The 25,830-nt window shown below is 40.4% G+C and overlaps 1 protein-coding gene across 4 annotated transcripts in view; it reads left to right on the top strand.

Annotated features, from left to right (window-relative positions):
• DESI2 (desumoylating isopeptidase 2) overlaps positions 1–25,830 on the top strand; it is a 59,754-nt gene that overhangs the window by 14,013 nt on the left and 19,911 nt on the right. For 2 of the 4 annotated variants that reach the window (XM_011370065.2, XM_011370067.2), the window contains 4 exons: positions 11,281–11,353; positions 13,904–13,997; positions 15,468–15,609; positions 22,114–25,450. In XM_011370065.2, the coding sequence (XP_011368367.1) occupies positions 11,281–11,353; positions 13,904–13,997; positions 15,468–15,609; positions 22,114–22,347 (543 nt within the window). In that variant the 3' untranslated portion in view covers positions 22,348–25,450. Of the gene's footprint in view, positions 1–11,280; positions 11,354–13,903; positions 13,998–15,467; positions 15,610–22,113; positions 25,451–25,830 lie in introns of those variants that run through there. The other 2 variants (XM_011370066.2, XR_002782736.1) reach the window with 2 other exon arrangements.

Raw genomic sequence — 25,830 nt, 5'->3', positions numbered from 1 at the left:
AATTAGGCCTTTGGCAAGCACAATAATTTTGTTTTGAAAATTGATTTACCTGGTCGATAAAGAGGAGGAAGCTTTAGCTTTATACAAAATACATAGCATCACATTTTCCTTGGTTTTAGATTGTGAGGTAAGTACGAAGTTGTGTGTACTCACACTCACGTGCAGGACAGTGCTTAGGAGCGTTTAAGACCCAAGTACAGTCAGCCCTTAAGGCCAGCCTTAAGCTAAGCTTAAAATTGACGGTCAAAACTGAGAAGAGAGAAAAGAGGGTGTGAACCAGGAAGCATGGCTGCCCTAGCCTTCGTTCATGTGTGTGTGTGTGTGTGTGTGTGTGTGGCTACAGTGTCACAGAACATTTACAAAACTTAAGACACTACTAACTAAAAATTACTGGCAGATCTTTTGTAATCAGGAGAGATTACTTTCAAAGATTCAGGCTTAATACCTAATTTATCAATTTATGTATAACATTGTAATGTTTTTGTGATAGAAAGAATTTTTTTTTTCTCAGACCTAGAAAGTGAATGATGTGCTTATTTTAGATAATATTCTCTAGTAGTGAAAAGATTGGACATTTTCTTAGAAATAAGAATAATGGGATAGACTTCATTCTTTCTTACAGTATAGAGCAAGTTAACAGATGGCCCTGGGTGTTCATGATTTCAGCTTAGACACTAGACTGTCTCAGTTCGTTCAGTGAGTTTTTTATCAACTCTGCTTTATGACTAGCCCAATGCTAAGGCACCATCGATAGCATTTTAATAGGGCTTACTATGAAATAGCATTTGCTGTGAGATTATCTGGGACTCAACCCAGTGGTACCAAAAAGACATCATGAAGTGGTTTAATGGTGTGGGCATTAAGGGCAGTTTTATATGAGACAACACTATAGTAATTATCCCACAATCTCCACTAGTCACAGTTTATTTTGGATTTTTAATTCAATCAAAACGTCTTTTCTATTCCCTAAGCACCTTTTTACAGGAATTAGGTAAAACTCTTGCCTTAATCCAGATGAACCCTGGTTCTAGTTTTTCAGAGGAAATAGTCATACTTTATACTTAGATTATTTAATGCTGCCTTTTAAGGAACGCAGGCCCAGACCCTACCTAAGTGGTTATATTAAGTGTTTTAAGTTCCGACTAGGGAGATAGCATTTTTCGTTCTGTCGCTTGCAAACAGGAAGCATAAAATTGTATTAAATTGATAAAGCAAATCACTGACTAAAATGAAGTTTAGTGAAAGTTCTCTGTCAGAAGATAATTTAACATTTTAATATATGGATGTAATATAGCACAGTCAGTTCACTTCTGTAAACGGTGCTTTAAAATAATAAATGGAAATGTTTAGGCCAATTTTTTGCATTGGGGCAAAATTGGGCTCAAAAGTAATCGTACTCATATATGTATTTTTTTGCTTTCCCACATATTTTAAGATGATTATTTACTGTGACTTGTTTCCTCTTATATTAATACTTTAGAATGCTTTGAAAAGCCTTCTAAACCAGTGACACTGATTGGTGTCAGAGGAGGTAAAGTGTGTATGGGTGGGCCTCCCTGGGCTTCTTCTGTGTACTGACTGACCATCTCTGTGGCCTCAGGAAGTACAAGTCCAGAAGGTCCCAGAGCCAGAGAGAGATGTGGCTCTCTGGCCCTCTGCTCATGTCTCCGGTGAATATGTCAGCGTCCCATGAAACCCTGCCTTTCTTACAGAGACCTTTTGCTCGGATCTGTCCTTCTCCAGAATACGAACCATTGCTTGTAGGAGTCTTGACTGCCATTATTTGCCATTCAGTTTAGTGAGTCACTGCTCCTGGTTATTTGACATCCACTGCCAAAGATTCTTGAAAATTCTGAGAATTAACAGATAGCCAGAACCGATCTGCTGGAACAGAAGTATTAGGAAGGTTGATATTGTCAGTAACTCTACTGACAGTTCATGTTCGCCATGGGTCAGACACTCTTTAAGTACTTCATCCATCATTAATTCATTTAATCCTCACAGCAACCCTCTGCAGCAGATGCTGTTTATTATCTCCATCTTATAAATACGGAAAGGATAAGTATCTTTCCCCAGGTCACACCACTAGTAAATAGTGAAGCCAGAATTTGAACCAAGGCATTCTGGCTCCAGGATCTGAATTAAAATCAAACTTTTGAGACAGATTCAGTACCTTAAAAAGTTATCAAATATTTATGAAAAAAAATAAGGCAGAGCGCCCCAGATTCCAGCCTCCTTTCCACTATAGTTCAGATGCTTCAACTTGTGTTAGTTGTAATATTTGAATCCACCTTTTTTTTTAAATCCAAGCAGTAATCTCTGAAGTAAATTCAGATATAACAGAAGCATTGTCCTTGTGACCTAAACCGGAACAAAGGAATGTTGTGGCTTTCCCGTTTGTCCCTAAGGGAAAGATAGCCTTAGGTTCAGCTGATCAAATGACATCCTCGGTTGGGATGGTTTAGGTAGGTGGTTGACATGAGATGTTGTGGTAACTCCGCTGCCGTCTCATGGTTTGAGAGAGACCGTTCGCGGTAGCATCTGGCTGATTTACTGTTTTCCTGTGGTGTGTTAGGAAGGGTTTGCAAGAATCAAACTGTAAATTAACTGAAACAAACACACAGACTCGCTGAGGGATTATCTAGTGTCAGCACTGGGAAAACTTGAATATACGGCCTCCTTTGTTGGACCTACCCCCAGCGTTCTGTGTCATCCTCCGTCCCACAGTGTGGCCTTCGTGCGGCAGACTCTGAAGGCTGGCCCCAGTGTCGCCGCGTAACTGGGAGCACAGTTCTCAAACTGGCCCCCTGCATACGAGCTGCACTCAACCTCGGCCCCGGCTCTCGGAGTAAAAGCGCCCTTTTCCCAGTTCAAGTGAAAAGCTAAGCTTGCGGTCACACTCGTCCTGCATTATCCATTTTTCCCAAGTATGTGATTTTAAACTTTTGGCATCTCCTTCTGTTTAGACAGTAATATCAAGGAAGACATACCCAACAAAAATTAACAAATCTTGCTGACATCCAGTCATATCTAACTTAGCAGCTTGTTTTGTTTGTTAATTTTTCATGGATACGTGTTCCTGGCTGTGATTGCATGTTGCATATTTATGATATATTTGCTGTTAGAAAACGTCATTGTTTTGCACATTTTTTAAAGTAATGACATAGGATGGAAACGAAGATAGAGAAGCATTGAGAAGCATTATTAATTTCAGAAATCTTAAACTATGTGGGGATAGCAGTTACTTCAGCATGATAGCAACAGCAAGTCATTCATTGTAGGGGAGTTTTATACCTGAAATCATTCAGTAAAAGGCTCGGTCCTCATGTGCTTTTTTTGTTTCAATTGTTTGCAGGTATCTCATTAAATCCTCACTTAAAATAGGCATCATCCATATTGTCTGCATAGCCTTGGCAGGGCTTTGAGGCAGAAGGACTCGATGAGGCATGCTGACCTTGAATTAAACACTGTCTTCCACAGGCAGCCTGCCCAGGTTTTAAAGATTGAGCCTTCGAGGCGTGATCACTAATTAGAGCCAGGAAGCCCTACCAGGAGCAGAAACGTTTAGAGGGCGTCTTTCCCTGACCAGCTCTCCATGGACGGTTTACCCTCGTTCCTTTTAAATCCATTCCAAAAAAAAAATCACACTAAAGAAAAACATCTTCATAATGGAAATTCTAAAAATTTTGTCAGTAATGTACTGCTGTTTGTCTATGAAGAAGTGGCTAACCAGAATATGTGTTTATAGAGTTGAATTTTTTTTCTGTTCTTGATGTATTGTTTGTAGCCCATTTTCCACACTTTTTTGTAGGCAGGTGTCTAGAATTAAGAATGCAGTCTATAAGTTGAGAAATCACCTTTTCAAAGGTTTTTAATTGGGCATTTGAGTTCAAGAACTAATTGGACCATCTTTTGTATTAGAAAATGTTTTAGAGTATTTTTTTTTTCAATTCTTTTTTCTTTTTTGGTCAAAAGACCCTCATTCATAATCTATATATTTTATTTCACTCATAGTAAATTTTATATTGGACCTTTTTTTAGAATAAGAACAGAGAAGTGGAAACTTTATTCTTCATGAGTAGACAAAGTATGTGTCTGAAGGAAAGTTTTCCCTTGGGGAACTCATGATATTTATAGAATAGTTTTTGTTTAGGTTTACCAACTATAAAACTATATTCTCTTCTGCCATTTGGTATAAGTTAGTAGATCCTTCTAGCATTTTTTAGTATAGAACTATATGAGATACAGTTCACATACCATACAGTTCACCCTTTGTGTACAATTCAGTGGATTTTAGTGTAGTCACAGAATAGTACAGCCATCATCACAATCAATATTAGAAATTTTTCACCTTCCCCAAAAGAAATCCTATACCCTTTAGCAATCACTCCCATTTTTCTGCAAACCTGCCGATCATAGGTAACCACTAAGCTACCGTCTATCTGTATAAATGTACCTGTCCTGTGCATTTCATACAAATGGAACCATACAATATGTGGTCTTTTCTGATCGACTTCCTTCATCTGACATGTTCTCAGGGTCATTGATGTTGCTGCCTGCATCAGTACTCGGTTTGTTTTTACCGAAGTAATAACATCACATTGTGTAGATATACTACTCTTGATGTATTTATCAGTTGATGGACATTTCGATTGTTCTGCTTTTTGGCTGTTAAAAGTAGTACCGCTGTGAACTTGATTCCGATTGTTGTTGTGACTACTGGTATTCATTTCTCGGTTATAAACCCAGGAGCAGAATCGCTGGGTCACACGAAGCTCTGGGTTTAATATTGTGAGGAACTAACTGCCAGACCTTCCCACTGCCACACCGTTTTAGATTCCCACCAGCGGTGGTGCAGATTCCAGTTTCTCCACGTCCCTGTCAGCACTTGTGTATCTGTCATTTTGATTATAGTCTTCTGAGTGGGTGTGAAGTGGTATCTAATGGTGGTTTGGGATTGTATATTTTCCTGAGCGAAATGCCTGTTTAGACCCTTTGCCCATCTTTAGTCAGTTTATTTGTCTTGTTCTTAAGTTCTAAGAGTTCTTTACATATCGTGGATATACGTCACTTATCATATATATGACTTGCTGGTGTTTTCTCCCAGTCTGTGGGTTGCCTTCTCACTTTATAGTGTCCTTGGAAGCACAGAAGTCTTCAATTTTGTAAGGTCTAGGTTATCTAGTTTTTCTTTTGTTGCTTGTGCTTTTGGTGTCAAAAGTAAGAAACCATTTCCTAATATAAGATCATGAAGATATACTTTGTTTTCTTCCAGAGTTTTATAGTTTTAGATCTTACATGCTGGACTTCGATCCATTTCGAGTTAATTTGTGTTAGTGGTGTGAGGTAGGGGTCTCACTTCTTCCATTTGCATGTGGATGTCCAGTTGTCCCAATTCTATTTCTTGAAAAGAGTGTTTTTTCCTTCACTGGACTCTCTTGGCACCCTTGTCAAAGATCAATTGACCATAAATGTAAGGGTTTGTTTCTAAACTGAGTTATATTTCCTTCATCTGTTTGCGTTTTTATGAGAGTTACACACCATCTTGACTACTGTAGCTCTGTACTAGATTTTGAGATCAGGAAGTGTGAGTCTTCCAACTTTTTCAAGATTGTTTGGCTATGATGCGTCTCTTGGATTTCCAGCATCAGCTTGTCAATTTCTGCAAAATGGGCGGCTGGGATTTTGATGAGGTTTGCAGTGATTGCCTGTCAATTTGGGGAGTGTTGCCATACTAACAACATTGTCTTCTAATCTGGCAGTGTGGAATGTCTTTCCATTTATTTAGGTCTTTAATTTCTTTCAATAATGTTTTTATAATTTTCAGATACAAAACTATGTAGTTCTTTTGTTAAATTTATCCCTAAATATTTTTTAATGCAACTGTAAATGCAATTGTTTTATTTTTGTATCGTTCACTGCTAGTATGTAGAAATACAATTGATGTTTGTATGTTATTCTTGTACCCTGCAACCTTGCTGAATTTTTTAGTTTTAATAGTTTTTTAGTAGATTCCTTATAATTTTCCGTATAGAAGATCATGTCATCTGTAAATAGAGGTAATTTTACTACTACTTTTTCAGTCTAGGTAGCTTCTTTTTTTCCTCCTTGTCTAATTGCCCTGGCTAGTGTATCCAGTACAGTATTTCATAGAAGCAATGAAAGAGGACATCCTTGTTTTGTTTCTGATCTTAAAGGGAAAGCGTTAAGTCTTCGACCATCAATATGTTGGCTGTGGGTTTTTCATGGATGCATGCCCTTTATCAAATTGGGGAAATTTCTTTGTATTCCTAGTTTTTTTAGTGTTTTTACCATGAAAGAGTGCTGCATTTTGTCAAATGTTTTTTTGCATCTAATGAGATGATTATGTGTATTTCATACTTCATTCTGTTGATACAGTATATTATTATTATTTTTTTTTTTAAGATATTAAATCTACCTTTTCATTCCTGGAAGAAAGCCCATTTGTTTGTGGTCTAGAATCCTTTTTTTTATGTTGCTGGCTTCAGTTTCCTAGTCTTTTGAGGATTTTTGAGTCTGTAGTCATAGGACAGATTAATCTTTGTTTTTGGTGTCGTTAATTCTGGCCTCATAGAATGAGTTGGGAAGTGTTCTCTTTTATTCTGTTTTCTGGAGTAGTTTGTGAAGAATTGGTATGGATTCTTGTCTAAATATTTGGTAGAAATCACCAAAATCATTTGGTCATAACCTTTTTTTTTTTGTAGGTAGTTTTTAAGTTGTAACCTTTTTTCTTTGTAGGTAGTTTTTAAGTTACTAATTCTCTTTTCTTTCATTCTCGTTCATTATATATCCAAATTTTTTATTTCTTCTTGAGTCGGTTTTGGTAGTTTGCATCTTTCCAGGAATGTGTCTGTTTCATCTGTTATCTAATTTGCTGATGCACAGTTCATAGTATTACTTATGATCTTCTTTATATCTGTAAGGTAAGTTGAGATGTCTATTTATAGATCTCTGACCAGTAAATGGTCACTTTAATCTCTCAAAAGAAATTAACCTTTAAATTTGAGGGCCTTTCTAGGGATAGAAAATACAAAGAAACATGAAAAGCAAAAAACTGTGGAGTCCCTGATCGTTGTTGGTAACAGTGAGAAATCAACATCAGCATTAATTCCTGCCTGGCACGGAATACTGAGACAAGCCTTTGGGAAGAAATGATGTTCGGAGTGGGTAGCTCTCTGCTGTCACACTGTCCAAAGAAACGGCTCTGGGTTAAATCCTTTTCCTCGCAACTTGCGGGCTTCCCATAACCTTGAGCAAAACACCTGACCTGATTGTCCAGCTTCCCATGTGAGAGTGGAGACAACGCCACCACTTGCAAGCCATCGGGCCGTCATTTTCCATGCTAGTTCCTCCGCGCTTCTTCAGAAACCTCCCATGGGCCAGATCTCAGTACACTGAACTCCCGACGGCCAACTGCATTTTTGGATGGTACCTTTTTCTCTAATTTTTAAGTTTCTGTCATTTTACAGATTTCGCAATTTATAAAATGTGTCAAAGCATACCCTTTTATTTTTTAGAATGTAAAGTCTTGAATGCAGGGAAATTTCACACTAAAGCAGTATAGCACCTTCCCAGGCAGCATACGAGAGTTCTAAGCGTGAGATCCCTCAGCATGGAAGAGATGATTTTCATTTGTGAAAGCGCAGAGAATAAAAGATTTCTGAGTTCAGGACCTCACTCTGACAAGTGCATTCCCATCCTAACCCTGTTTTTACCCTTTGACCAAAAGCCACTGATTGGGTATAATTTTTTTTTTTTTTTTGTGAATCTTTTTGTCTTAATAAAACATTTAGACTCCCATTATAGAAATTTATTACAAAAACACTTTGAGAAGGCTATTTACTGCTCCACTAAAAGATATATTGTTAAAATTAAGTGATGTTAGACATCAAATGGAAAAAATGCTCAATTTACTATGAGTTTGAAACATTGTGGACAGTGTTTTATTGTAGATGTTGTAGACAAACCGTTAATGTATATATCTCGTTTTGGAAAATATCCTGTATTTTGAAAGAGAAGCTCACACGTGAAAAGCAGTAGGTCGAGCTGGCAGCATCCAGAGCAAAGGCCTGCCGGAGCCGCCATTAAGGAAGTCAGCAGCACACAGACCAAATTATTGGTCGCAAAGAGTATAAACGATGGGATTTCTCAAACGGAAAAGGCAATTTAAGACCTTGAAGTCGGCTGCCCAGGAGACTTGTGGCTGGGAAAAGACTAGGAGAATCCTCTGCTAGTGGAAAACACTGGGAAAGGGGGCGAAGGGGGAGAAGGGGGAGAAGGGGGAGAAGGGGGAGGGCAGCAAGGGACTCAGAAGGGCATCTTCTTCTGTTGTGAGGAGGCAAGGGCTAGATTCATCTCTTTAGTTCCCCTTACCTTGTTATTTTGAAAATGTTTAAACCTTCCAACAGAAAGTGATAAGAAGAGCACCATCTGTATACTCTTCCCCTACATTCACCAGTGGAAAAGCCATGTTGCTTTCTCTTACGCTTTCCCACCCCACCCACCCCCACCAAAGGTAAGTCAGAAACATGACCGCATTTCATCTCTGCGTCAACACGTTTCCTGAACAGACGTCTTCTACCTAACCTGTGATCTCTACTGTGATCACACCCAAGAAATTTTCAGGTGGCACAATACCGCTAATGTATAGTCCCTATTAGTATTTCCGCCATTGTCCCAATGATGTCTTTTTGGCTTTCCTCCCCCCACCCTCCCGCCCCTCAGGGAGCCAGTTAAGATTCCTTCATTGCATTTGTCATGTCTTTTTAATCTTCTTTAAAAAGGAGCCTCCCTTTTTTGACTTCCATGTCATTATTTTTCAAAAGAACAGGCCACTTTTCTCAGAGAATGTTCCACAGTCCAAACTTACCTGCCTTTTCCTTATGGTTATACTGTGGCATATTCGACAAGAAAAGTAATGGGAAATGTGAGCTTTCTCATTTGTTACATCAGGAGCATATGACATCAGTTTGTCCAACTATTGACAATACTCAGTTTAATCACTTGGATAAGGCGATATTCACCATATTTTCCCATTGCAAAGGTATCTTTTTTCTTATAACATGGGAAAATGTAGCTGTATGATAGTTCATAATATGGATTTACTATAATTTAACCATTCCCTTACTGATATTTAGATTGTTTCCAGTATTTCGGTATCATACACAATAGTAGTTAATGTCCGCGACTATGTCTTTACATATGCTCAAGTATTTCTATAGAATAGATTCCAAGAGGTGGAATGGTTAAGTAATTGCCATTGATTCACTTTTCTGCAGTATCTTCCTCACACCCTTACCAACGCCAAGTATTAGCAGTTGTTTTTGGATTTGCCAATCTGATGGGTAAAATAAGAATGGCAGCTTATTTTAATTACTGTTTTTCTGTGTACTAATGACCTTGTTAGTCCATGTTTGTTGACTACTAATTTCTTCTATGATTGCTCAGTTGTCTCTGGGTTTTGGAGTTTTGTTATGTTGTGTTTTGTTCTGTTTTAGTGGAGCTTTTAAATACAGTATCCCTTGCTGTCTGAACCTTTGTTGCCCAAACTCTGGAATCGAATAGATTTAGATAAATATTTTGAGAAATCCCTTGCTATATGCACCCTCACTACTCTCCCTCCAAAATCAAATTGATTCAGGTAAAAAGATATCCCTCACTTTCCTGACTCGCCATCTAAATTCAGGATGCCCAAAGCAGGAGCCGAATAGAATGAGACAGAGAAGGAAACTTGTATTCTCCTACTAATCTGTGTTATACGTGTTACAGATCTTTTCTCCCTGTGTATTGTTTATCTTCCGACCTTATTAATATAGTTTTATACAATAAAAGGTTGTAAATGTTCATGTCGAATATCTTGTCTTCCTCTATAAATTCTAGGTTTTTCTAGGTTGGCTTTCTCATCTAAGATTTTTTTCAATCTATTTTATTTTCTTTGTGATTATTTTTAGACACTAGAATATTTAGATATGTGAAATGTCAACACATTTTAAATAATACAGCCCTTATTATTAATTTTAAAGACCACCTTTACCATATACCAGATTCTTATGTGTATATAGATGTATATATGTGTATATATGTATATATACACATATATACATATATGTATACATACATACACACACACACACACACACACACAAAGGATCTGTTGCTGTAACAGTGGTGCCATACCTTTTTAATAAATATTTGATACCTAGATGAGAGAGTCCCTTGTTCTTCTTCATATATTTCTTGTTTATTGTTGCTTAATTTTTCTTCCAGTTACATCGTAGCGGGAAAAAAATTGACTTTATGCATTTATGCTTTTCCAGCAATATATGAGAATGTGCGTTTTCCCAAGTCCAGGAGAAAATGGGTCTGGAGTTGAGGTTGAAACTTGAATAAACCTAGAAAAATTAAAGACAAATTATGTACCCTCTAACCTGATAGTTTTGTACGCTAAGTGTCACTCACATGTTTGCTTAATGAGCTTTAACTCAGTTCCCGTCTTCTGTGTGTGACTCTCTGCAGTCTGTCCTTTTAACCCCTTTCTCATTCATCCACCGTAATTTCATATCACACCACTTATGTACATTTCCTTCCCATGCCCCTCCACCCCATCCGTCCCCGGAATTTTCTATCTGGGGAAATCTCATTTGTTCCTAAGAAAAACCCGGTTCAGGTATTACCTTTTCTGGGAATTTTTTTCATGCCAATTATGAGAAAATGTTCTAACCTTTGTGCTTCATGTTTATTCCTACATTATTATCAAACTTTGAGCTGAATCAGGGCATAATATGCTATACATGTCATATATATGTCTTTTTTAAACATTTTTCGAAAAGAATAAAATACCCTTGTCTTAAAGGAGCTCACCAGAGAGTAAAAGGGAATGCTTAAGATAGAAGAAAAATAGATATGAACGCAGATGTCTTGATTTTTTAAAAAGTCACTAACAAGAGAGCTTTTGTATTCATTTTTTCCACAACCTGACCAGATTTATATTTTAACGGCTTCTGCTCCAGGCCTTAGCTAATGTGCTTGTAAGCAAATCGAGACATTTGTTTTGCCCCAGAAAGGCCTTACCCAGGTGATATGTGGCACAGGCAGAGGCACAGAGATAGGACCAAATGGGTCGTTATTGTGGGAGTTTCAGAGAGGTGAGGAAAAATATCAAGAAATGGGATTAGGCCAATTTGGGGAGTAGTAGCTTCCTATCATATGAAGTTGAGTCGTACATGAACAGATATTCTGAATCTTTCCTTTCTCTCTTAGTACTGGATGAACGAGTACACCTCGTCCATTGGAATTGGAGTCTTTCATTCAGGAATTGAAGTATATGGCAGAGGTACGTGTACACACCGTCCAAATGTACTTTCTGAAGATTTTTTTTGCTTTAAAGGAATTGCAAAATCAAAACTCTAGCTCTCCCTTTTCATTGTAACTGCTTCCATATCGCATTGCAGAAAGTAGAAGAGCATCTCTCCTTATCTTTATGTCGCATTTTGAAAAAATGCCTAAAGTTGAATATTTGGGGGAAAAGTACCAAAGCACATGAGTGTAGGTTCATTTAGTTATCCTTAATTCTAAATATTATGTCTCAATATTTACCTCTTGAGATTGTTATACCACGATAGTTTTGCTCTGAGAACGTGATAGAAACAATCATTTTGGTTGGGAAGGGTTGATTCTAGAGAGGGTCAAACTTGAAATACCAATTTCCTGAGGGAATTTCAGTACTTTGTTTTTGTAGACCATCAAATATATAGTTGTAAAGTTTTAAAATATCACTGAGCAAATCTGCCCTTGACAGCTCTAACTTTTTGCTCAAGAACGATGGCCTTTGTCATTAACTCAGCCCCTTTTAGTCTTTATTACCTTTTATCATGATAAACGTGACAGGAGCCACTTAAACCCAGCAGCTCTGTTTTCAACAGCTTTTCCCTTTGTTCTGTCCTCCACTCTTGGTGCAAGATAATTCAGATTGTAAGCAGCAATGTTCTGCATACAACAGATCACATCCCAGTTGCATCAGGATTGTGATAATATATTAGTTTGAATCATAAACTCACCCTGTAGCAGAAATGCCTTTATTCATTTCAGCGAGGCAGCCTTTGTCACCTCTTAGAATGTGTTATCGCCATTTATTTGGTTACCCCCGAAGACTGCACGCCAGCTTTAGCTAATACAAAGAAAAGGCTCGTTTACTTAAATGTGTCAGTATGGTGTTTTTATTATCCCTTTTTTATATTGCACATTAGCCGCTTCTAGGTGTAATGTAGCATATTAAATGCTGGCTGGAAGGATCTGCTATTTAAGCCTCATTTTTACTTGAAAGGCTGCATCTACCAAATACTCCCCCAAAAAGCTGAGACTCCTGCTGAAAGTTTCAGTGGCAGGAGAATTGCTATGGGTGGGATCGTAGTCGGGGGCGTTTGCTCCTCCTTTGATTTGGCTTTTGCCAAAGCCGTGTGTAAATTCCTTTTTAACTGAATTCGTATGGTATGTTACAATTTTTAAAGTGCCATCAAGTTTTGAACCAAATGACCATGCTGCTGTGAGGTGGATAAGGGCATGTGGCATTTTCTCCATTTTTCAGATGAAGAAACCAAAGCTCAAACCTGCTGAAAGTTGTAAACAGCAAAGAAATAAATAAACAAATGAGAGGGGGAAAAAACCTGCTGAAAGTCATACTGCTCATATTAACAGGACTAGAACTTGAACCCAGGTGTTCTTACATATTAGTCTGTTGCTGTTGTGTCTTCCTAATCATTGCTCCCTTTCATAAAATGATTTAGGAGTGATTAGAAACATGGTCCAAATCAGGTCTTTAAGCTTAGCAAAGCCAGGGCAAAACATATTCCTGAAAGTGAACGATTGCTTCTCGAATAGAAGAGTAAATGTCTCTGTGGCTTTCCTTACTATAATTAAAAAACGTTAAAAATCCAAATATAATCTTCCCTTGTCTAACCTGATTTTTATGATTTGTCATAAAAAAAAATTTAATGTATATGTCAGAATTGAATGTTAAACACTTTATTTCTCGTTTATATCATTGCTTTTTTTATGAAAGGTCTGAATCAAAAGTAAACTTAGTATATGCCTTGTTCCTTCTCATGCTTTGTTCTTAGACCTTTTAAGCTCATATTTAATGAATTTTAAGTGATGAGATTCATTTAAACAGTTGTTCGGAATTCTTTAAATAAGCCCACTAAGATTTGCCACTTAAATATTTAAGTATCTCATATCAGAATTGTAGCCAGAAATTTTAGTTCCTTCCTGATCCGAAGTCAGTCTCCATTCTGTTCTGAAGGAGAGTTTGTATGTGACGAGCCTGGGTGTACGTTCCTCATGGTGCAGGCAGCTCCTACCCAGCTAAAAGATTTGCTGTGGAGAGTGTGTGAGTGTATGTGTTAATTTGGCAGTATATTTTTTCTCGAATGAGGGGAATTGAATTCAGTTTTTCAGTTTTGCTAGTGTTTCGCTCTTAGAGATAAACCAAGAGTCTTCAGCCTGGGTACCATGGAAACTCTTTATTAGACAGCTTTCCAGTAACGTACAAGTCTGAAATTTGATCGTTTTAATTTAGAAAGTGGCGAAACACCGACTGACCACCTACTTAGTTTGCCCTGTCACTTTGGAGTGTCGGTCACTCTCCTTGCCAGCAAGAGCAAACTCAGCGTTACCTCTGAGCGTTTTTCATTATTAGAGTTTCAGGTCTTTTGTGTCAGCTGTTCTGTACAAGCAATAACTGAGTGAGATGTTTGTGAAAGCGTTAATAAACTGGAAAATATTTAGTGTCATTATTATTTATCCTCATCATTCATAAAAGCTAATTCAGCATTCTGGTTAAGTTTTGTGTGATAAATACTAAAAATCATGAGTTTTCTCTTTTCAGAATTTGCTTATGGTGGCCATCCTTACCCCTTTTCTGGAATATTTGAAATTTCCCCAGGAAATGCTTCTGAACTAGGAGAAACATTTAAATTTAAGTAAGTAGGGAGGATAATTTTTATTACGCTGTTTTAGGTGCCAAAGCTTATTTTCAGGCATACAGAATTCATTCTATAGATTAAAATCCAGGAAATTAAAATGTTTCTTTTAACATTGCTTTAGTTGCTGACATTTTATTTTAAAATCAAATCTAAGTGGTTGTGTAAAGATGGGAATCAGCCAACACAATGCCTGAAATAACCTAGTCTGTTGCTTTTACCGAAGACCTGTATAAGTTATTCTGTCTCAAGTTCTGCTTTAGAAAACATTCATATCCAATGATTGCTTCTGTGCAGTCTCCTGTTTGGAGTGAGGTGGAGGAAAGTTTTATTGTGACCTAACACTATTAAAAAGCTCTTCTTCATTTTCCCAATGAAAGGGGTACTGTTTATAAATATCAAAGAATTAGATAGTTGATTAGCCAGAAAACTGTTGTTAAAGTACATGTATTCCATGTAGTGATAAACCTAAAGTATGTGGATATGAGTACATGGGAGCCTGATGAGTAGCAAACAGCCCTGAAACTCTGAATGCCAGTCGTCAAATTTCCATTCCTTGATTAAGGTTTGTATTTAAAGGAATGTTTGGAACCTTAGTTTCAGGGAGAGCTAAAGAAACTTCTGGGCCTATAATAGGTGCCAAGTGAAAAATAGTGAATGAGGTTGTACCATTGAAATTCAGTGTAGGGCTACACACGTTTATCACTACTGTGTTCGTGGTTCCCTTGGCCCACACCGAATAGAAACACGTACCCCAGGGCCTGTAATGCCCTCCTGAATCTCTTCGCCAGGGCTCCCTGTCGGCAAGACTGCTGGATAAAAAGGTTTCCTAAGTATTCTCAGCTCTCTGGGATGCCTTACTCGTATCTGACTAAAAGTCCACCTTCTGTTGAATAACGTCTGTTGCATTTCCAGAGCAGTAGTTAGGGTGAGGGGTTGGTTTAGGTTGGGTTGGGGTTTTTTCTTGGTTTTATAGTGCTTTAAAAAAAAAAAAAAAATGTAGTCGTTTGACAGTTCATCTCACTGCAACACAGTAGCAGATAAATTAAAAGATTATTTCTGAAAGAGAATGTGGCCAGCCCCCTGATGGCACGTGTGACTAGGCAGGAATGTTTGCAGCACGTATCTTGTTCCCTAATAATAGAACTACTTATACAATAGTTGTAAAAATAACTCTGATATGACATTTTTAGTGTAATGACATTGTTTTCTAAAGAAAATGTCTTATTTTGCATTTATATTGTTCAAAAGTAGTGTACTTAAGAATTTATTGCAGAAAAATGGAAACTAAATTAACTGAAATTTTTTAAGTATCTCATGTACCTTTAATATTACGTTAACCTTGCTTTGTTACATCAATCATGATATTCCTGGAAATAAGCAAGTCATTCAGCATGCTTTGTATAAATAACTAAAACTCACACAGCTATGTTTTTTTTTTCTTTTTCTTTTTTCTTTGTGTTCTTTAAGAGAAGCTGTTGTTTTAGGGAGCACTGACTTCCTAGAAGATGATATAGAAAAAATTCTAGAAGAACTGGGAAAAGAATACAAAGGCAATGCCTACCATTTGATGCACAAAAACTGCAATCACTTTTCTTCAGCTTTATCAGAGGTAAATTAGATTTTATGCTACAAGCTCTTCAAATAAATAAGATTTATTTATTTGTTGTATAAAATATGGTATTATGTTTCTTTCTCTTGCTTGAATAACCTTTCTAGAGTTGGAGACTTTAGAGTCAGCACAGCTTTCAACTATAATTACATTCATGGCTTTGCAGTGGGTAGAGAGTGAGTACAAATAATTGTCTCTCTTATTCTAATTCATTTTATTATAATCTGAAACTTCCACTTTAAAAAAGTTAATGCCCAAGAGACTTTTGCTTCTTAGACACTAAGATTTCGTTTTTCCTAAATTTTAGTTGCCAACTGGAATTTTTTCCTGGCTCTTACTTATTAATAAGTAATCCATTTCTCCTATCTCAGAGTTTTATTTTGCCAGCTTATCACACAGACACTTTTTTGCCTTCCTGATTCTTGAATCCCAGGCAAAAGACCAAAACTAGATCAAAATTATAGAACCTTCAAAAAAGAAAACGGAAGAAAGCAAAAGATTATCAGATAAGGGCTAGAGAATTAAATAGTGCTTGAAAGAACTCCCCAGCTGTCTCAGAGCAGCTGGTTGCAGTGGCAGCATCAGGTACCACGGAAATGACGAAAGGTGGCAAGGAGCATGTGGGCTGCTCTTTCAGGGACCTCCTCTGCAGGGTGCTCAGCTGCCTGGCCCTTTTCACTTCCCTCATGACTTCCACACAGAGCTTTCAAACAGGGCGATAGGGGACCACTGGTGTGCTTCGCAAAGTGCATTTCGAGGATCAGCAGCATCAGCATCACGTAGGAATTTGTGATATGCATTGTCTCTGCCTCACCGCTAATACACTGAATCTGAGTCTTCGTTCTAACATGCTCCTCAGATGCTTCATGGGAACATGAGGGTTGGAGAAGCAGCGTCAGTCTTGGGGATGCAGATACCGGTTGACTTCCAAGGAAGAGGGAAGATGGTTCTGAGCTTTCTTGAACCTAGACATGACATTTGTAGGGAATACATTCAGAGATCCATAGAATGCTAAAATTGGCAGAGACATCAGACAGCATCTAATCCAGTCTCCTCATTCTACAGCCAGGAAGTGGGCCCTGATTAGAGAACTGATTTGTCAGAGATTGTTGTGGAGAGCTCAGGTTAGACCCCGACTAAGTCCAGGGCTTGTGTTATACTTTGTCATTACTTCCTCTGGCTTCGATTTATTCTCTCCCCCGAATAAATTAATAGCTTTACTGAGCATCTCTAACACCACCTCAGCCCTGGTCTAATCCTGAAACCACGTCACATTTGGGAGTCCAAAGAGCAGTTCTGATGTCCCCGGAGCTGTCTTTTTAGGTCACACACAGTCTTCATGCCTTCCCCGTACGAGACTCAATAGTTACGTGACTTAGCAGCTCGCTAGTGACAGCTGCGATGAGCACTCTGGACAGCGAGGCACATGGGGAGCTATTTCAGTAAACCCCACGTAACCAGGGCAGACAGATTTAATGATTGGCACTCTCAAGTTTATGAATCTAGTGCGCTTCTATATCTTTGAGGACAGAGTTTGGAGATACGTAATACCAGTCGCAGATAATCATAGCTATAATTATAATTGATTGTTGATATATGTACTGTGTTCGGCATTCTAAAAATTCTAAGAATTATCATCATTTAACATCATAGTTATCAGTTCACATAGTTCCTCTACAACAAGGATTTTGTGCAGGCCTGCAAGCTAATGATGGTTTTTACATTTTAAATGTTTGAAAACAAACATGAAAAGGCATCTGTGCAGTGGCGTGTACAGATGATGTGTAACGCTCAGCTTCCGTGTCTGGGAAGTGTGACTGGAGCACCGCCGTGCTCATTGTTGACACACCTTCTTGACCGCCCTCGGCCGCAGCATCTGATTCAGAACGGCCTGAACAATGAGGAAACCTGTTATCTCACGACAGAGGAAGTCCAGAACAAGGCAGACCCCCTGTCGGCGTGGTCAGTGTCTCAGCAGTGCGTGGCATCAGCGGCCTAAGGTCTTTTCACCTGCCTGAGCTGCCACCCCCAGGATGCCGGCTCCTCCCTCAGGGAAGCCGCGGCGTTTTCATGCACCACGTCGGGTACCTCAACATCCAGAGGAAGAAGAACGCTCGGTCTCTCCCTTAGTTCTCTGAGGAACAGTGAGACGTTTTTCCGGAGCCTCCCGCCCTTTCCAAAAGGGCCCAAACTGGGTCCAGTGCCATTTCCGAACCAGTCACTGGCAAGAGGAGTGGCCTCACCATTTCTAAAGGCCACCGGTCCAAATGCCTTCTGGAAGTTAATATTTTAAGTGGAAAATTCAAGATGTGTAAAAGTAGAATAGTGTAAGGAGCCCTTGTATACCTATCACTTAGCTTCAGAAGTTATCATTTCATGGCTAATCTCGTTTCACCCATAAGCACCCACTTAAAAATGCCACTCTCGTCCCTCGGTTACTTTGAAACAAATTTCAGGTATAATTTCACTCCATTTGTAAACACTTCGCTCTGTAGCTCTGAAGATAAGGATTCTTTTTAACATAACCGCAACACGTTATCACACCTAAAAAGATTAACATTCGTTCCTTGATGTTATCCAAGTATACAGTGTTGAAATTCCCCCGTTGTCATAATTTTTTAACAATTTGTTTGAATCAAGATCTAAATAAGGGCCATGCCGTGAGGTATAATCCGGGCTGCTGACGCAGAAGGGGCTGCTTGCGAGGCTGGTCCGTGTGTTTCCCACCTCGGAACTGTCCATCAGTAGGAAGTGCGGTGGACCCTTGAACACGCAGGTTTGGACTGCGCAGGCCAATTGAAAACCTCCACGTGTAAGTGGGAGCAGTTTCGAGCCGAGGTTAAGGGTCAGCTGTACTTACAAACCTTAATCCGAGCATCGTAGTCGCTCACCGCTACTGAGTTGGTGGTAGTTTCTAGATTTTTTTTCCTGTGGACAGAGCTAGGACTTTTTTTTTCGTACAGGTTCATTGTGGTATTTCTGCTTCAAATTCAGGCCTTAGGGTTTTTACTTAACCTCATCGATAGTACATCTAGATCTTCTCTGTCCCAGATGTAAAATCTCAGTTCTCAGCAGCAGCATCATTGCTCATTTGTTCGATCCCTGGAACGATAGTGTCATCACGACCACCAACAGTATGATAACTGGAAAGGTGACGGCTTTTTGCACTGACTGTCTTTAGAGTATCATTCAGTAGAGGTAACAGTGTTTTACAGTTAATTGGGGTAATTTGTTGCTGTGTGGTTATGCCACCAACTTTGTTTCATTTAGCCCTTTTTTTGGTTGAGGGAGGTTGCTTTTTTGTTTAATTTAGTGTTATATAAAATTTTCCTAGCGTTCCAAAGTCAAATCTAAAGTAAACAATGTGTTCATAGACGTCTGGCTTCTAGATGTCCTCACCCCTCTACCTGGGCCTCTAGAACTGTAAAAGGGAAGAACGAGTTGTCTTAAGGCACAGTTTCTGATCGTTGTAGAGCAACCACAGGGACCCAGTACAAATGCCGGTCCCTGGAGGTGGGTGCTGCTGTAACAAACAGCTACAAGTGTGGACGTGGCTTTGGGATGGGCTGATAGGTAAAGGCTGGAGCAATGTTGAGGAGTTCGATAGAAAAAGCCTACATTTCCTTGAACAGACTGTTAGTAGAACTTTAGATATTAAAGGTACTGCTTCTGTGGGCTCAGAAGAAAATGAGGAACATGTTATTGGAAACTGGAGGAAAGAGAATCTTTGTTTTATAGTGGCAGAAAGCTTAGCCCATTTATTCCTGTAGTTATGCGGAAAGCAGAACTAAGCAATAAACTTAGACATTTAGCTGAAGGTATTTCTAAGCGAAGTGTTAGTGTGGTTTCTTCTTGCTGTTTATAGTAAAACACAAGAAAAATTGGGGGGAGAACTGTTAAGCAAAAAAGGAATCAGCACTTGATGATTTTTTAATTTCTCAGCCTATCCAGATTGCAGAAGATGCTAAAATTAGGGGTTTTACTGTTAGGAAAGCATACGGTGGAGAAAAGGCCAAGCGTATGACTGGATAACCTTTTGCTGCTGCTGCTAAAGAGATTAAACATGTGATTGATGGATCCTGTCCACCACCTCAGCGGAAACAAGGAATAGAGATGGACTTTCCGGGAAAGACCTATGGAGGAACCTCTTGTCTAATAGAGTAAATCCTACAACATACATGGGAGACTCACGGTGCTTTTGAGGATGTTGTATTAGCAGAAACCGTGCCAGTTTAAACTGAAAGGGACAGAGAGGACAAAATGAAAGCGGCTCTTGGACTCTCAAAATGCTACAGGTAGGAAATAGTCTGGAAGAAAGGATCATTTCTGGGGCCCAGAGGACTGAACTGAGGGTCACCCAGGTTAATGCCAGGCCTTAAACCTAATGGGGGTGCCCAGTCAGAGTTCGTAACTGCTTGGTTAGCGGTCTCTTTCTTCGGAACAGAAGGGTCTGTAACCTGCTCGGTGCCTGTCCACATCACGCTCTGGGAGCGCCCTGCACGTGCCTTTCTGCAGTTCGCTTTGTTCACGTCACGTGATCTCCCGGAGTTCATTCTGTAGCAGTGTATAGGGATATTTCTCATTTCTTTTCACAGCTGAATAGTCCTCATGTGGATGTACCAAATTTTAATCAGCCACTTTCCTATTAATGACATTTGGGTGACTTTTAGTCTTGTGCTGTTACAAAAAGTGCTGCAATGAGTACCCCTGTGCATACTCCTTTTCATGATTTTGCCTGTGTGCCCCTGGGATGGATTCCTAGAAGAGGGGTCACCAGGGCGAAGCTTAAATGAAAAGCAGTGTTCGTGCATAAACCAAATATTTTTTTTACCACGGCCCACAGTAAGAAGTATATTTTACATTATGACTCAAGATATACACATAGGTAACATAACCAAATCAGCTGTCACAGTTACACTACTATCTACAATCTATTTTATTTTTAAAATTCAACTTACAATGCAGAATGACCTACTCATGGATCATGACTCAAAGTTTAAAAGATACTGACTTGACCGAGGATCGGCACACTTTTTCCAAACGGGCCAGATAGTATTTCAGGCTTGCGGATTATTCGTGGACTGGACTCTGCCTCTGCCATTGTAGCCCAGGAACCATAGATGATAAATAAATAGGCATGGTTGTGGTCCAGTAAAATTTTATCTGGAGAAACAGGAGGCTTATAGTTTACAGACTGTTTTAGGCTAATCAACTTACACCCCCAGGGGTTGGGATAAAGTCAGCTTCCCTTGCAGCAAGCACATGGCTATATGGAAGAAGGTAGGCCGCTGAATACAATAAGGACTTAGGAAGTAGAATGAAGGAAACGCCTTTGGAATATCTGCTGCATTAACCTACATGTTCCTAGTCACCACTCTGTGGTTAACTTTCATCTATGCAAATAGCCCTAAATGTGTCTTGGGTGTAAAATATAATATAATAGTTGTTTGTGTTTTTTAGAGTAGACAGATGGGAATGATATCATATAAGGGGAATAACCATTAAGGCATAAGGCTAAACCGTTAGAAAAGTTGCATTGCTTAATTACAGATGTCACCTTATTTACATATTAGCTAATTTGGGGACATAAGGTACTTTGAAACCTCTTTCCTAAGTCATCAACTAAGGTAGATGGTACTTCTAGATCCCACGATCCTACTGTGACATACTTGGAGATCAAAATGCCGCAGGAACAGTGGAGTGTGGACTCAGTTAAGCCCAGTTGTCTGTAGAAGGGAAGGAGGGTGACAGGGAGCAAAGCTGCCCATAAAGGGCCTGGTTCTCACTGTCTGATGGGAGGAGGCGGGGCTCAGACCCCCCAGGACAAGAGAAGCATAGGACGCGGGAGAATGGCTCCTGCCCCCATTCCCACCTCCAGTGTCCCTCGGGAAGACGGCACACCGAAGCTCAGCCGGGCCACAGTCCCCTTCCACAGTCTCAGAGCCAGGTCACCACCTGGGGAGATACTTCTTTCTGGACCAGCGTGAGCTTCTTGGGAAAAGTGGGTCAAGGTCAGAAGCAAAGGGATAAAATGTGGACCAGGAAAAGCGGAGCGATGGACGCTGGAGGGAAGTAGAGTCTGTGGAAGAGGAGAATTCACGGAGAGGATGGCATCTGACGTTGACTGCTCCGCCTGCTGGGAGCTCCCGTTACTCTAATCAGACCTCGTGTTAACAAGAGTCTTGTCTTCTGTGTTGTTCAAAGTACTTCATGTGTCTCAGAGCAGTTGCAAGGATCAAAGAAGGAAAGCCAGATGGAATTAGCTCAGTTTTACAGATGTGAAAAGTAAGCGACTTGACAGGCTTCTTCGGAGAGGAAAGCGGGCAGCTGACAGTAGGGACCCCAGGCTCCCACGCTAAGGAGCTGTTTGTTTTCAAAGGCCCAGAGTCGCATCCCCAAAGGCTAGGTTGCAGTGGCTCTTCTGAAGGTCCCCGCCCTCCCCCGCTCCTTGGCAGGGAGCCAGATGGCCTCCACCTCTTCCTAACATCACTCTCTCTCCTCTAGATTCTTTGCGGGAAAGAGATTCCTCGCTGGATCAATCGACTTGCCTACTTCAGCTCCTGCATCCCCTTCCTACAGAGTTGCCTCCCCAAGGAGTGGCTCACGCCCGCAGCCCTGCAGTCCAGTGTCAGCCAGGAGCTCCAGGACGAGCTCGAGGAGGCGGAGGACGCTGTCGCCTCCGCTTCCATGGCAAGCACTGCAGCAGGCCCCCGGCCCGGGCGCCACACTAAACTATAAATGTCTCCAAAGTCACACATTCAGAACTGTCTCTGGCAGTTGAGTATCACTGGAGGAAAGTAAGAGAGTCAGCGTCCTTTGGATGTTCCGTATGCAAAGATGGCTCTACCCCAAGCCCCAGTTTTTCAGCTCAGGATTATATTTGTAATCAAATCACTTGGCGCAGGAGGGAGAACTTTGTATGACGCTGCCCTCTGTTTTTTTTACCCACTTGTAAATTTGGATTTACTTCTTCTGTTTTATACAAGCTCTGTTAAGTTATGTTTACAGTATTTTGTACCGCTGTTTACAAATCTTGCATGGACTCCTGCCACCGTGAAAGAAGAAAATCTTCATGTCTTCAGAGATGAGGCAGGTAACCTTCGTACACTTCTGACAATTGCCAGAGCTATGGCATAAATACCAGGCACACAGAAAGGTACTTACACAATTGTAGTCCCGTTACCTGCTTCAGATTGTCTTTTAGGTCAGCGTTCACTTTTGTCGAGGTGTTGGCACAGGATGCGGAGAGGTCAAGGCGCACACGCAGCCCTGAGGGCTCGGAACCTTGTCTGCGGGAGAGCTGGCCGGACCTCGGGCCTGGTTCCTCTTAGCACCCCGCTCCCGCCCGCTCCGAGTGGCCCGTCCGAGGTCCTCATCGAGCGGTCGCTGTCATCCCGGTTGTCCGTCCACCTAGGCAGGGTGGCACATTATTGTATCCGTCTGGCTTCGATGCCTCTGATTCTGTAATTAAGATGTTTTTCGTTATATTTTTGCTAGTAACTGACAAGAGGTTTTGCACATGTGTTGGGAGGGGCTTCATTGTTATTTTACTACATATCGATATCCTCCCTGCACAGGATTTTATTGATGAGGTAGGAATATCCTAAATGGTAGCCTTCTGAATAGCAGTATGAGTTGACTTTCAACTGCTTTTAATTCTTCGGGCTGCCTTTTATACTAGACCTTAGAAACTAGTTAGAATAACACACTCCAAAAGTAATTCTTTGATATTTCAAACATTTTATGTACCATGTAAGAGTATGTTGAGTTTATTAGTTTGTTTTGGGAGTAGTTTCACCTCACAATAGAAAGCCTAGTCTCATCGACTTCTTATTTAAAAATCACATTTGGGCATCTTAGAATCCATCTTTTTCTCTTCTCTCAAATGTATGTCTCTCATATAACATACTCTAAGGATGAAATAGAGGTAGTCACCTCGTTTGCAAGGCAACGGTCTGCTCAAGTCCACTCCCAGTTTGACCTTGGGACGTAAGAGCCAAGTCATTACATGTCACATTCGATTTTTCTGCCTTAAGAATGACTGTCCTACAGAAAATACTGGATGCAGTGTAGAAATTATCGAAGGCAGTGACTTCAGCTTTATATATATTGTTAGTTTTAAAGTCATCTACTTTTATTTAAACTTCTAAATAGCTATTTCTCTTTGTAAAGATACGTATCTTTTAGTAAACTACATTTTTTACCTTTTCCATAAGCTGATTTTGATTCATTTTATCAACTTAAGCGCACCCTGTTCACAGGGAAAATAAACCTTGAGTTACAAGCATTGACCTGAGGAAAAGGAAGCCACTTAACTAATTTATGCTTGACTGTTCTCTTTCTGGAGGGGAAGCCTCTACAAATTACTCTCAGGTCTTTAGTGGGGGCAGAGCGCTTGTTTGAAGAGATGACAGAAGAATATATGACTTTCGTGAAAACTAGACTTGGTTCAGGTCTAAAAGTGAGATTTAGAATAGAACAGTAAGACTGTAGCAGTGAATTTGTTCACTCAAGAGTCTTATCAACAAAACCCAGGTTAGTGAAAACTGTTTGCTTTTTTTTTTTTTTTTAATAATGTGATAGGTTAGTTTTTTCTAATGCATCCGGATGTACGTGACTTAAAGCTGGGCTACTGACACATAAAGGAGTGGCCATCCGTTAGAAACTTCTTGGTGAAAAGCCAAGAACATCCCATCTGTACTTTTCCAGAATCCAGCACCTCAGCACACAAACGATTTGTTATTTTGTTGTATTTACTTCAATCTGCAGCATTTGGAGTTTTAAAATAGTGTGAAGGGTCCTAGTAGAAGTAAGTCGTGGCCTGTGGCCAATTATCATATTAACAGCAGATAAAATTCTGGAAGCGAGATCGCTTAAGGTTGAGAAATAAAGAAATTTAGAAAATTTTATTTGACTCTCTACGGTTCAAAACTGAGAATGGGTTTAATTAACTAGCATTTAGCTAGCTTTTCCTTGCCATTAGAGGCAAAGAATCTTGTTTTCTATCTGATCTCTGTTAAGAAAAATTCCGTATAGAAATCCAATCATTGAGATACATGTGACATGGTGGAGTCAGAGATTCTCTTTGTAGCTGCAACCAAGTGAATGAAGCCTGTTTCTCATGGGTTGGGCAGTGATAGAGCATTAGAGGGTCAGAAGCCGCTGGTGTCTACCGTTTGTTTTAAATGCTCTTGGGGATTTTTCCCAACCCTACTAAGGGGGCGTCGGCTTTGGGAAGAGTGGCCTGTGAACTGTAGAAGGCAGCGATGCGGTAGTAGAGAGTGAGCCGCCACCGATGCCTGACATCCAGCCAGCTGTTGGCCTGACCCACAGCAACAGCGCGAGTTACCTTCACCAGCATTTGTGCAGAGCAGGGAATTCTGATCTTGACCGATCGATGGCGTTGCGCGTGTGGGGGCCAGCACTCCAGACAGCGGCGGGGCTCGGATCCGTGGCTTCTTTCCATCTCCGCGAGGCGGGTAGAAGCACGTTCACTGCTCCAGGGTTCTAATCTGCGTCGTCTCACGGCTCCGTTTCTGTACGATACCCCGGTTTCCATACGTGCCGTCGTCTCTTCCCGCGCGGTTTCAGAGCGCAGCTCCGTCACTAGACTGTCAGCACACGTGCGCTTTCACTGTTCGAAAGGTGTCACAGCTGTTAAAGAATCTTCATGAACCTGGAGATCATTTCTTGTGAAGTTGAATGCAACTGTACTGTCATTCATAGTGTTTATATGAAAAATACCAGGAATCTTCACTTTTGCTACCTTGGAATAGCCTTGGGCTATCATGTTATCAACATTGAAATACATCGATTTATTAAAAACTACTTTTATAAGAAATACTTTCTAGTGCTTTCTGACCTCCAGGAGATGACGACTGTTACGTATTTGTGTCGGGGGTGGGAGGTCACTGTTAAAACCCGAGACTCCCATCTGCTCTGCAGAGACATGGCCAGCCCCGCCCCATCGTGGATTCACCTGTGCGTTTCTCCCGTGAATTCCTCTTGAGTTCAAGTCTATGGGCCAACTCCTTAGCTGCCCAGTAGAGCATAACCACACCCCGTCACAGGCAGCGGGTGCCAGCCCCAGCTTCTGGGGAATGTAGGCGAGGCTGGGAAAAGGGAAAATGCCCTCTCCTCCCCACCAGCGGTGTGGGGGAGGCCTGCAGAGGGAAAGCCCCCCACCCATGTGCCACGCGCCCCCACCTGGCAGCATCCAGC

The sequence above is a fragment of the Pteropus vampyrus genome, unplaced genomic scaffold (assembly GCF_000151845.1).
Source record: "Pteropus vampyrus isolate Shadow unplaced genomic scaffold, Pvam_2.0 Scaffold159, whole genome shotgun sequence".
In the NCBI taxonomy this organism is placed as follows: domain Eukaryota; kingdom Metazoa; phylum Chordata; class Mammalia; order Chiroptera; family Pteropodidae; genus Pteropus; species Pteropus vampyrus.
The sequence above is the reverse complement of the archived record's forward strand: the minus strand, read 5'-3'. Positions and strand labels throughout refer to the sequence as shown.